The following is a 12,887-nucleotide window of genomic DNA, read 5'->3' as shown; positions in this document are numbered from 1 at the left end:
CTAACGCAGCACAGAAATTTGAAATGGAAATTTATTTAATTTAGAATCTGAGGGCAAAGGATATTGAAAGAAGGTTATCAATTTATAACTGGAAAAATTGTGCTGCATGCCAATCAAGCTCCTAGGATGATTTCAGTCTTTTTTCAAACACAGATATAAAACTAGATACATTAAATACAAGTTCTTGTTACCACACATATCCGAAACCAAACTTGTATAAAATGTCTTTAATATTTAAAGCCATCTTAGTTTTTTTTCTATTCACACAATTAAGAAATAATAAGTTGTAACATTTCTGGTGTTAGGCAATGTAATTACACCAGTATTCAACAGCCCTTTAATATGTGGATATAGATCATGGGATATCGTCCACTTTCACCCCTAACTACATGGTTTGAGGACGATGTTTTAACACGAAAGAAACGTTTAAAAGCAAATATTTGTACTGTTTCGATTTCTTTGTGAGTATCCAGTCCCCATATTTCTTAACCATAATGGAAAAGTGGACTAATTTTGTGGCGTCAAAAATGTAAAAACATAGGTTATATGTGAGTTGCTTAATCACATACACAGATTTGAATACAGCACAAAGAATCTTCTTCACTTGTATAGCAGCATTACCAGCGTTTTGAGACCATGATAAGGAAAACAACACCTACATATGTCTAGAATTGAGCAGTTTCAAATACAAATACCATTTTTCATGTTTGGATAGTATACCGCTATTTTTAAAAACAACATGTTTCGTTTATTCTAATTGGCTTTCACAGAAACATTCCAAAGCGTTAATACGTTTTTGTAAACCATAAACAGAATCTGCAAAAAACACTATGTCATCTGCAAATAAAATAGAAATAGTTGTATAATATTCAGATGCATTTGTATCGCATGTTCACAGTTTGAGTCGATTTCTGAAGCTAACTCATTGATAAACATGGAACACACATCATTGTCTCTCACCTAATTGACAATCAAAATCTTTTGATAGATATTTGTATTCGCGTACCTTTACACGCTTACAGATGTATGTGAGAGCATTAAACATTTTCGGTGAAACGCCTCTTCGTTACAGTGCAGACCATAGCTTTAATCTATCAACAATATCAAATGTTTTTCTTACATCAACGAATATGGCATTAAGCTTGGTTTTCTTGATATATAAGGGCGGTCGGGTAGCCTAGTGGTTAAAGCGTTCGCTGTCACGCCGAAGACCCGGGTTCGATTCCCGACATGGGTACAATGTGTGAAGCCCATTTCTGATGTCCCCCGCCGGATATTGCTGGAATATTGATAAAAGCGGCGTAAAACCGCACTCACTCACTCACTCACTTCATATATAATGCTACATTATGACTTGGAGGATGAACATGTTATTAATTGTGCTATAACCTTACCTAAAAGCGCCTGTGACTCAATATTTTTTGCATTTTTCATATCTGTTATTGAGTATAGATGTGTATGATTTACTAAATGTGCTGAGAATCGATATTCCTCATTCGTTGTTCAGGTCTTTAGAACTACCTTTGGGGGCGGTCGGGTAGCCTAGTGGTTAAAGCGTTCGCTCTTCACGCCGAAGACCCGGGTTCGATTCCCGACATGGGTACAATGTGTGAAGCCCATTTCTGGTGTCCCCCGCCGTGATATTGCTGGAATATTGCTAAAAGCGGCGTAAAACCATACTCACTCACTCACTCACTCACTAGAACTACCTTTCTTATATAATTGTACAATAACTGTCGTATTCAATCTCCCTTGGGTGGTTCCTTACAAATGTGTATAACAACATATATTGAACACACCGAAGTGTGTAATAACATGAATGTATTCAACGCTTCAATGTGTGTAACAACATAAATGTATTCAACACTTCAGTTTCTGTAACTACGTAAATGTATTCCACACGTCAGTGTCTGTAATGGCATGGCTATTTTCTCCATATTATTGTATGTAACTACATGAATGTATTCATTAAGTCAATGCCTGTAATGGCATGAAGCAGACACAGACACTAAATCAGACAAAGACCGCAATTTCTTGAATTTAAAATGTGCAAACAAGGGAATTGATGCCTTAAATCTGAATAAGATTCCCGCAATATTTTAAATTTCAATAACCACCAACATTTTTTTCCACCCGAAAACAATTTCTTCCAGGGTGTTCACTTTCAGGAACGTGCTGCAAAACCTGGACTTGGCAGCTCATGATGTAAATTCAACTACTTGTGGCTGCCAAGACTCATCATACTGCTACAACCTACAGGTCATATAATCACAGATGATTTCTCCAATGTTGACAATAACAACCTTCGTCAGTTTTTCAAATATGGACCCAAATACCATGAGCATCCTCCTACCGATTGGGATCACAACTTTATAATAATTATATATCCATGATAATTATGACTGTTGTGATGAATGTGCCAAAAATGAGCCAAAAGAGACTAGGAACCTGTTGAATGAATGTGGGTTAGGTCAGTGCGTGATGTTATCATTGGTAGAATACACAAACTTAAAAAGAGGAAACGGAATTGGTATAAACCTATTCTGTCCCAGCCAGCTGTCATCCAACGTCTGGCTGCCCTACATACGAAGGTGGTAGTTGTTCCAACTGACAAGGCCTCAGATAACATAACCATTAAATGTGAGTGAGTGAGTTGGGTTTAACGCCGCTTTTAATAGTATTCCAGTTATATTGCGGCGTATCAGCTATATGTGAGAGGAAAACCCGAAGTGATGCAAGTTTCAGACGTTCACCACTTCGGTGAAACCCACGAGCACGGGTATGGTGCTGACAAGCCTAGAAACATAATCGTGGCGAACCGGGATTCGAACCCACAATAATAGGTTTGAGAATTGCGGGGCCTAAGACGACTGAGCCACCCGTGCCCCCCTCCATTATATGTAAGCATCACTGTATTCATTGTTTAATCAGAGAACTTGGTATACTATATACGTGACACCTCAAATAATGTCAATTACTAGGCTGGTTTGTTAACTGAAGGAGAAATTTGCCAAAACCATAGCTACGTCAGAACTGTAAACTTTTGACTTGACTATAAAACCTGAAGACATGTCCGTTCCTCTTTTGTTCTGGATTTCAAAGCTCCATAAAGATCCGTACAAAGGGAAATATATTACTTGGTTCAGCAAATGTTCCGCCAAATCACTGTCTCAAAGACTAACCATAATCCCCAATACAATCAAGGAAGGACTTTCTTTATATTCACAGAAAGTATTTGAGAAAAGTGGAATTAATACCATGTTGATTCTCAAAATGCAAAGGATTACTTTGACGTTTTGCATTCTCAGAAAAGAACCAAGCTCCATTCTGTCAAAATATTTCGTTTCACAACTTTGTACACCACTATCCCACAGGACAAACTTAAGGGAAAACTTCATTCCTTGATCCAGGGGGCCTTTGTTACAGAACGTGGTGACCACAGATACAGTATATATCTATATTCGGAGGTTCAGGACTATTTGTGAAAAATGAAAGCCATTGCCATCTGAAGTGTAATGAGAAGACAATACATCAAATGCTCAACTTCCTCACTGACAACATCTACCTAAAATTTGGGTGTAAGAAATTAGGCAAGAAGTAGAGTTATTAAGATCTATGCATAAAGATTCAGATTGACAAAACTCTCCACAAGACTCGATGACAACAGATGGCTTCAACTTTCTACTAGTCAACTTTCCAATATTCCAGCAGCTCCAGCCTTTGGTGCTTATATTTCACAACTATTGAGATACAATCGAGCATGCTCTCTCTTCAAAGATTTCAAAGAGCGTGAAATTTTATCAAGGTTATAACATTCAAGGCCTCAGTAAAGCTTTCAAAAAGCTTTATGGTAGACATGTTGAGGACATTTCCAACTTGACGCATCAGTGACAAAGATTATGTCCAATGCAATTCCCTATTATGACTTGTACCATATGTTTACGTGGTGTTTTATCAGGTGAAGTATTGACTTGCCTTTGCATGTGTTTGTGACGGGTGCCACTGGTGGGACAGGATACGCTGACCTTTTCGCAAACGCCTGGTCTCATTACTATTTGATAGTGGATCATAAACACATGCACATGATATAGTCTGAATCGTACAATCGACACTAGATGTTTCTTTTGGCTATGCTGAGGGTTTACACTTCAATATCAGTAACAACATTCAATGTAATAAACACGTCAATATCCGTAATGACATGATTTTATTCCACATCCCAATGTCAGTAACAACATGAATTTATTCTACACTTCAATGTCTGTAACAACATCAATGTATTCAATACGTGAACGTCATAACTGTATTCAACACATTGTCTTTAACAATATGAATGCCTGAATGTCTGCGCAAACATTACATGAGAGCACCATGTGACACAAGAAGATCAAGCATGTCTCCTCGATCCTGGGATATTGCTATCGTGGCTGCTGTTTGTCCTTTGTTGTTTTTGGCGTTGATGCCTACCTTGTCCTGTGAGAGAATATATTTCACCACCTCCATATGTCCTCTCCGACAGGCAAGATGAAGGATGTTTTCACGCCTTTGATTCACGAGTGACACATCAGCTCCTTCACCTACGAGTAATTCTACCACTTCTTTATGTCCACGCAATGCTGCCACCATCACTGGTGTCCTCTTCTTCCATCCTCTACTGTTGATGCCCACCATGTCTTGTGAGAGGATATACTTGACCACCTCCACATGTCCTTCCCGACAGGCAAGATGAAGGACGCTGTCACGCCCGTGAGATAGGATTGTCAAGTCAGCTCCTTCACCTACGAGTAACTCTACCACGTCTTTATGTCCATTCTCTGCTGCCACCATCACTGGTGTCTTCTTCTTCCATCCTCTACTGTTTATGCGCACCTTGTCCTGTGAGAGGATATATTTCACCACCTCCACATGTCCACCCCGACAGGCAAGATGAAGAATGTTGTCACCCTTCTCAGATAAGAGTGACACATCAGCTCCTTCAACCACGAGTAACTCTACCACTTCTTTATGTCCACGCAATGCTGCCGCCATCACTGGTGTCCTCTTCTTCCGTCTTCTGATGTTGATGTCAACAATACCTTGTGAGAGGACATACTTGACCACCTCCACATCTCCTCCCAAACAGGCACAGTAAAGGATGTTGTCACCATTGTGAGATACGCGTGACAAGTCAGCTCCTTCACTCACGAGTAACTCTACCACCTCTTTGTGTCTGTTCTCTGCTGCCACCATCACCGGTGTCCTCTTCTTCCATCCTCTACTGTTGATACGAACCATGTCTTGTGAGAGGATATATTTCACCACCTCCACATGTCCTCCCCGACAGGCAAGATGAAGGATGTTGTCACCCCTCTCAGATACGAGTGACACATCAGCTCCTTCACTCACGAGTAACTCTACCACTTCTTTATGTCCACGCAATGCTGCGGCCATCATTGGTGTCATCTTCTTACATCCTCTACTGTTGATGTCCTCAATGCTATGTGAGAGTATATACTTCACCATCTCAACCTCTCCTCCCCAACAGGCACAGTGAAGGATGTTGTCACCTCTTTTATTTACGAGTGACATGCTGGATCCTTTACTAACAAGTAACTCAACCACTTCTCGGTGCCCATTACCAGCTGCCAACATCACCGGTGTCCAACCAATCCACTCTTTGCACTTTATGTCCGCCCGTCCCTGGGACAAGATGAGTTTCACCTTTGACAGGTTCCCGGTTTCGGAGGCGATGTGGAGTTCGCAGACTGATGGTGCTGTAATATGAAGTTTTAGTCTGTATGAATCTTTGGCATTTTAAACTAAAAGGACTGAAGTTGCAAGATCATCTAAGGGCGAGAAAGCGAGTGTCTTTATTTAGTCATCACACTGTAAACATAAACACCTTATTTCCGCATATTGTCAATGGACGAAATAATAATGGAGATCGGATAGATACTGATTAATTGGTGTGCACTTCGAAAGGGTCGAGATGTATAACTTAACACCCCACCACATGGCAACTTTTCTTAAGTGCATATGGTATTATCCTGTGTGGTGCAAGAACGCGATGTACAGCTCCAAGGGCCAGCTTTTTGATAATTAATTTCGGGGCACAGCGCTTACTGTTTACTGGCAGTTTAAGTAAACAAACAGATCAGTCGCGAGCAGTTGCAATGATGGCTTCGGCTATCTTGGAGTATTAGCAATTGGGTATGTCAAAGTATTCAAAACTTGTTTGTCTTATAAAGTGTATATACTAAAAGAGGAAGAACAATGGAAGGAATATTTTGTGAGAATATTCATACAGAGATAATTAAGCTGCGATTTCTTCCAACATTAACATTCATTGTCATGACAAAACATCAACCATGTTCAAAATCTCTTCATTGATAAACTTGTCGCACACCAACAACATTGCTCCCTGCTACATGGAGCTTTGAAAATGTCATGTTTACACCAAATATGAAAATTAAATGTGAACGCTGACCCGGCACGGAATTTATGCTCAACATCCTTCTAGAGAGGACCTCTATAACGCGAATAGGACACACGAGGCAAAAATAATTCAGCTTTGCAGTAAATGTAACAAATTAACAGTTACTGACAATAGCCCATTAATATAATGCTATATTGATGTTTCTGTACCTGAAGAGTTGACATCGGCCACACTTCTGTACATTTAAACACTCAATCAATACAATGATAAATAAAAGCGACAAAAGAAATCTGTGCCCAAACCCTTTAATTTTGATGCAACATGTATAATCATTATACTACATAACCATGAACGTTAAATTTTATCAATTGGTCTCAACCTTTACAGTTCACTATTTTTTTAAAGATTAGTAATGAATTTAACTCAATCAGCGCTGACATGTTAATATTCCATTCAAATTCAATATCCATGTATTTAAAACGAGCATATTCATTCTGCCAAGATTTTACAGTGCGTCATACGACTCTTGTCCAGAAGTTTGAGAAGTTTACAATATTCAAGGCCTCATTAAAGCTTTCACAAATTTTATGGCATCAGTGGCAAGACTTATGTACGATGCAATTCCTTATTTGGACTTGTACCATATGTTCCATGTGGTTTTTTTCAGGATAACTATTGATTTGCCTTTGCATGTGTTTGTGACGATGGGGCAGAATGCGCTCACCTTTTCGCGATCGCCTCGTGCCATTACCATTTGATATTGCTTCGTCAATACATGCTCATGATTGAGTCGGAATCGTGAAATTGCTCTGCTTTTGGCACAGATTTCTTATGAATATGGAAAGTGTTTTGTTGCTTTTATTTTCTACTCTTCTCACCTTGCGCACAGCCCTTCCCACATCCCTTCTCCAAACATTCGTTAGTCTGATTGCAGACCTTGGATCCACAGGGTTTAGTCGGGACCTTTAGACAACAATAAAAAAACCAAAGAGTCTATGTATGATTTCTATAAATATGTAGTGTAAGGGTCGATATATGTCGATATTTGACGTTTATTGTAGGTGTAACATGGTCCTTATGCCATTATACAAGCAATGCAAAGTAATGCCTCTAGAAACATCGGTCAGTTCTTCGTTTGTTACTTGTCACACCAGCCGGCATTGTTTTCAGGCTAAGTGTTGACCTTCAACAATGACTACTTAGGAGTTATGGCTTAGCTGATATGAAATTGCATCACAGTGCTTTCCAGGCCATTGTCATCGGTTACCATGATGTCACAATCAAATGATTATCCTACTAATTTCTCTGTGACTGAAGCCGGTTAACAATGATACCGCCTCCGCCTCCGCATCATGCCAAAGACGTAAAAAGGTGAACACATCCCATTTTAATTCTGGAAACCCAAAAAGTCCAGAAACTCTACGGTCAAAAAAATGTTCAAAAACTCAATATTTACACTATGTCGCCCATGGGCCTGCCCATGGTCGAAGATTGGCCCATGGGTAGGCCCATTGGCGAGAATATGTTCCTTTACTTAAAACTCATGTTTTTGTTTCGCAAATACATAAATTTCTTTCTTTCAAGTATCATGACACCATATTTAACTCATTTTAACTTAATTCTACAATTTTATAGCGATACTGAAATATTTCGCCCATGGGGAGAAAAAGGTTTGGCCCATGGGCGAGAATATTTTCCTTTACTTAAAACTCATGTTTTTGTTTCGCAAATACATATATGTATATCTTTCAAGTATCATGACACAAAAAGTAACTCATTTTAACTTAATTCAACGATTTTATAGCGATATTGAAATATTTCGCCCATGGGCGAGAAAAAGGTTTGGCCCATGGGCGAGCATGGTTTCCATTGCTCAACAGTTTTAGTTTCGCAAATACATTAAGGGATTAGAAGCATGACACCTGATTCAACTCAGTTTAACTTAATTCAACTATTTTTTGGCGTTATTAAAATATTACTCCCATGTTTTCGTCAGTCCCTTTAAATAATGAACTAATTGTTTACAAAGTATATTGTATCATGTGAAACACACTTTGTATTATATCATTACCTTACTGTTTAAAAAGGGCCTTTGGTTGGATGTTTCCTTTGCAGAAGTTTTTTACATATTGTAACGATCTTTAATGAACCCGGCCTCATCTCTCAAAACGTTTTGACAGTTTATCATACGAATTCATGCGCATGTACACCAATTCATTGGCGTTATTTTCCAACGAATTAAAGTTTAGTTTGTTTCTTTTTCATTTCCCATTTTATGTCTCGTTGATACATCACGCTGGGAAATTAAGTGACACTAGATATGCAATATACAGGTACACGTGCGCGTATTTTAATGGGGAAAAAACCCGATTCGTCTTTCATTGCATAACGTATATCGATAAACACACAAGTATAAAAGTAGTATAAAACACTTTAATGTCTCTCCTTCCTAATCTAACGTTAAAACATTTCAGGTCATCACCATCATCTAATACACAAGAGATGATACCAAGACATATTTAATTCGGTTTTATGGTCTATGCGGTCTTACAATTGATTTTATTAGTCTATACATCTTATGTCTAGTACATATTTTCACAAACAGGGCTGTTAGCTGATATAAGGAAGGTACCATCCAGTTGAATTCCCAATTGACGTATTTACTTTTTTAAATCAAATATGAGGACTGTATACGACATACGTTAGTCTCTTAACGGCGTTTCTACAATTAATATTGTGAATAAGCCGTTGATATGCCAGTTGTGAAAGGGATGATGGTATGGTAGCTGTAGCAGACAGATTGACAGTCGTTGTTATACATGCGTCACTAGGTAATTAGTACAGCATTGCCCTTTTGATTGTTACTATACTTTGAGGATTTTTTGTGGCCAGTGGCGGACGTAATTCAAACTCCTTCCACACTGACACCGCATCAGATATATTTGTGTACCGATTACATAACTCTTACAGACAGGTTGCGAGTTCACCGGACGACACTGTGTATATTGGGCGGCTCCTTTGATATTTCCTCAAAACATACTTTTATTGAATGACCCATTAAACGATGATACACATCTCGTTGAATATATCAAGAAATAAGTTAAAATGAGTTAAATTTTGTGTCATGATACTTGAAAGATATAAACTTATGTATTTGCGAAACAAAAACATGAGTTTTAAGTAATGGAAACTATTCTCGCCCATGTGCCAAACCTTTTTCTGAACTATTTCAGTATCGCTATAAAATAGTTGAATTAAGTTAAAATGAGTTAAATTTTGTGTCATGATACTAGAGAGATATACACTTATGTATTTGCGAAACAAAACATGAGTTTGAAATAACGGAACACACTTCGCCCATGGGCGACATAGTGTAAATATTGAGCTTTTGAACAATTTGTTTTCATTTTTTCTTCCTTGGTTGGTATGTTCCCATGAAAACAGCATGTTTAATTTTGTAAATACCTTTGACCGAGACTGGGCAAAGACCGTAGAGTTTCTGGACTTTTGGGGTTTCCAGAATTAAAATGGGACGTGTTGGTGGTACTTGTTGTTACCCTTTTCGACGCTCGGCATTGACAGGATGAAATAAGCGCTGTACAGCTCGGAGTCACTATTTTTTGACTGAGTGGGGCATTCATGTTAAACCTTGGGCACGGTACATCATTGGGATAGGAAGATAAAACCGACATCAGTTTGAACGTCTACAAGAGCACACACGCACGAACGCACGCACGCACGCACGCACGCACGCACGCACGCACACACACACACACACTCACTCATACACGCTCACTCACACACGCTCACTCACACACGCTCACACACATATACACATACACACACGCGCACACACACTCACACATACACACGCACGCACAGACACACGCACATTTACACAAACACACATACACACACAGACAGAGGTTATTCTAGACGCGGTTTTATACCTAGTTTCACCTCACTTTTTACACTCAAGACAAGGCATCTTATTGATTACAAACTGGATTTGTTGTGAGTAGATATATATTATCTAACTCTCCCGTTCGTTGATATCAAATATGTCAACAGTCACCTGGAGGTTTTCTGTCATCAACTCGTGCTGTTATATTTCATATCAAAAGATGTTCGGTGACTTTATGTCTCCTTCGTAAACAATCATGGCTTCTGATTGTATTGGTATAGCACAGTCACACTTGAACTTACATTCACTGTCAATCACTGACAAAAATCTAAAATTCCCAGTAGCTAACAAAATTGTCTTCTTTGACTCTTGGTGAAACAGAAGATCCATGTCGAATGTGGAGCGAGTGTCACAGCTTCGTATATACTCCTTTACACATCTACACATCTGTACACATGTACATACACTGACACACACCTCCACACGCTAACTTCTGCACATATCTAAACACACTGACACACACCTCCACACGCTAACTCCTGCACATATCTAAACACACTGACACACACCTCCACACGCTAACTCCTGCACATATCTAAACACACTGACACACACCTCCACACGCTAACTCCTGCACATATCTAAACACACTGACACACACCTCCACACGCTTCCTCCTGCACATATCTAAACACACTGACACACACCTCCACACGCTAACTCCTGCACATATCTAAACACACTGACACACACCTCCACACGCTTCCTCCTGCACATATCTAAACACACTGACACACACCTCCACATATCTACACACATCTACACGCACTGACACACCAACAGACATTTACACATACCGACACGAATGTACACATACCTACAGACAACGACACGTATCCACTCAACTCTACATACCGAAACACACATATATCTACACATATGGACACACATCTACACACATCTACATACATCTACACACACCGACACACACTTACACATATTTATACTCACCGACACACATCAAGTGCACACAGACACATGCATCTACACATACAGTAGATACAGTTATAACGAACTCGAGGGGACAACTAATTTCAGTTCGTAATAACCGTAGTTCGTTATGAGCATACATACATCATGTATACAACAAATGGCCGTGAGTAAAAATAAGTTCGTTATATCCGTCAGTTCGTTATAAGTGTGTTCGTTACAAACGTAGTTTACTGTATACACACACGCATGTACACATCTAGGTACACTGATACACGTCAATATACATCCTACTTGACATAACTATAACTTACACGTGGATGAGTTTCAGGACGAACACTGGATCCGCCTGTCTTCTCAATCCTCTGGGATTCATCATTTGATTGGCGACATAATGCGAAAATAGAAATATCATCGATACATTCAAGTTGGCACAACTCGATGTCAATATTTCTGAAAATGACAGATCTGTCCTTCAATTTATCTGTCAACTGAAGTCTACATTCCTTTGTGCTGCATGTGGAAAGTGCATGTACCAACATGATGTAAACAGTTGTTGCTAAAGCCAACTGCAGACTTCTGCTTGAAAACAGCGTCATCATCTTGAACTGTTAACAGGGGAGTGCAGGATCCACACGCTAAGGCGACTGCCAGATACTGCACTTGAACGGTTAAGATATCACCAGCAGCAATTGTTTTCGGGACATCACGTGACATTTTACACATGACGACGATGACTCTCAAGCGATAAATATGATGCACTTGTTTAAACAATTGCAGACACCAGCAATAGAGATTCAGATACCGTCACTTGGTGCAAGCTGTAAAATGAATGTTGCTGCAGTTCATTACAGTCTATCACTATTATTGAGTAAATGGGATTTAGCGAAGTGCGAGCAATATTCCAGTTATGCTTCGATATGGGAAACAACAAATAAGCGTTACAGTATATCTTTTTGAAATTCCATTCATATAGTTAGTGCTTTACTACCATCATCCCAAAACTCCCATTCCCAACATCCACACCACCGAAATCTCCATCAACCTACACAATCATCACCCCAACTATTCTTTCACCTACTCCACCATCAACACAACAGTCTCATCACCTAAACCACCATCAACCCAAAGTTTCCATCACCTAAAAAACGGTCATCCCTTCTTATCCTATCACCTACTCCACCATGAACCAAACAGTCACATCACCTACATCAACATCAACTTAACAATTCCATCCACAACATCACGACCCTAACAGTCACATCATCTACACCACCATTCCTCTCATTGCTGCAGTCTATGTTGAGGTTCATGACTTTTATCGTTTAAATTAGCAAAAAGGTCAACAAGAAGACAAGAAAATATCACAGGCATAACTGTTAACTATTCAGTAGTACATCCGTTTATCAGCACACGGCTTCTAAAATTTTCATCTAACGCCTCAATATCGTTGAATAATTTTACCTTTATTGCCAAATTATCACATTTTGTCTATTTAAGGAATCACATGCCATTTCGAAAGTACATAAAGGCCACAAACGAGAGTCATTAATAGCTAAAAATGTTGTCACCTGATCA

The 12,887-nt window shown here is 39.2% G+C and overlaps 1 protein-coding gene across 1 annotated transcript; it reads right to left on the bottom strand.

Moving 5' to 3' along the window:
• Positions 1-4,356: 4,356 nt before the first annotated feature.
• LOC139476905 (ankyrin repeat domain-containing protein 50-like) lies at positions 4,357-11,911 on the bottom strand. Its single transcript, XM_071259468.1, has 3 exons — positions 11,624-11,911; positions 7,294-7,378; positions 4,357-5,753 (listed from the first exon to the last, which is right to left on the bottom strand). Exons 1-3 carry the CDS (start codon positions 11,909-11,911, stop codon positions 4,357-4,359), a joined length of 1,770 nt encoding a protein of 589 aa, XP_071115569.1.
• Between the last annotated feature and the right edge of the window lie 976 nt (positions 11,912-12,887).

Source organism: Haliotis cracherodii, unplaced genomic scaffold (assembly GCF_022045235.1).
Source record: "Haliotis cracherodii isolate W230 unplaced genomic scaffold, xgHalCrac1.p SCAF_30, whole genome shotgun sequence".
Classification (NCBI taxonomy): domain Eukaryota; kingdom Metazoa; phylum Mollusca; class Gastropoda; order Lepetellida; family Haliotidae; genus Haliotis; species Haliotis cracherodii.
This window is presented reverse-complemented; position numbering and strand designations above follow the sequence as displayed.

Bases quoted from the DNA above. Each gene is read 5' to 3' on its own strand.
- LOC139476905 (XM_071259468.1), bottom strand. From the start codon at position 11,911: ATGATGACGCTGTTTTCAAGCAGAAGTCTGCAGTTGGCTTTAGCAACA. The intron at 7,379-11,623 runs GTAAGTTATAGT...TGTTGTCTAAAG, and splicing joins GTCCTGAAACTCATCCACGT to GTCCCGACTAAACCCTGTGG. The intron at 5,754-7,293 runs GTGAGAAGAGTA...TTCATATTACAG, and splicing joins TGGGAAGGGCTGTGCGCAAG to CACCATCAGTCTGCGAACTC.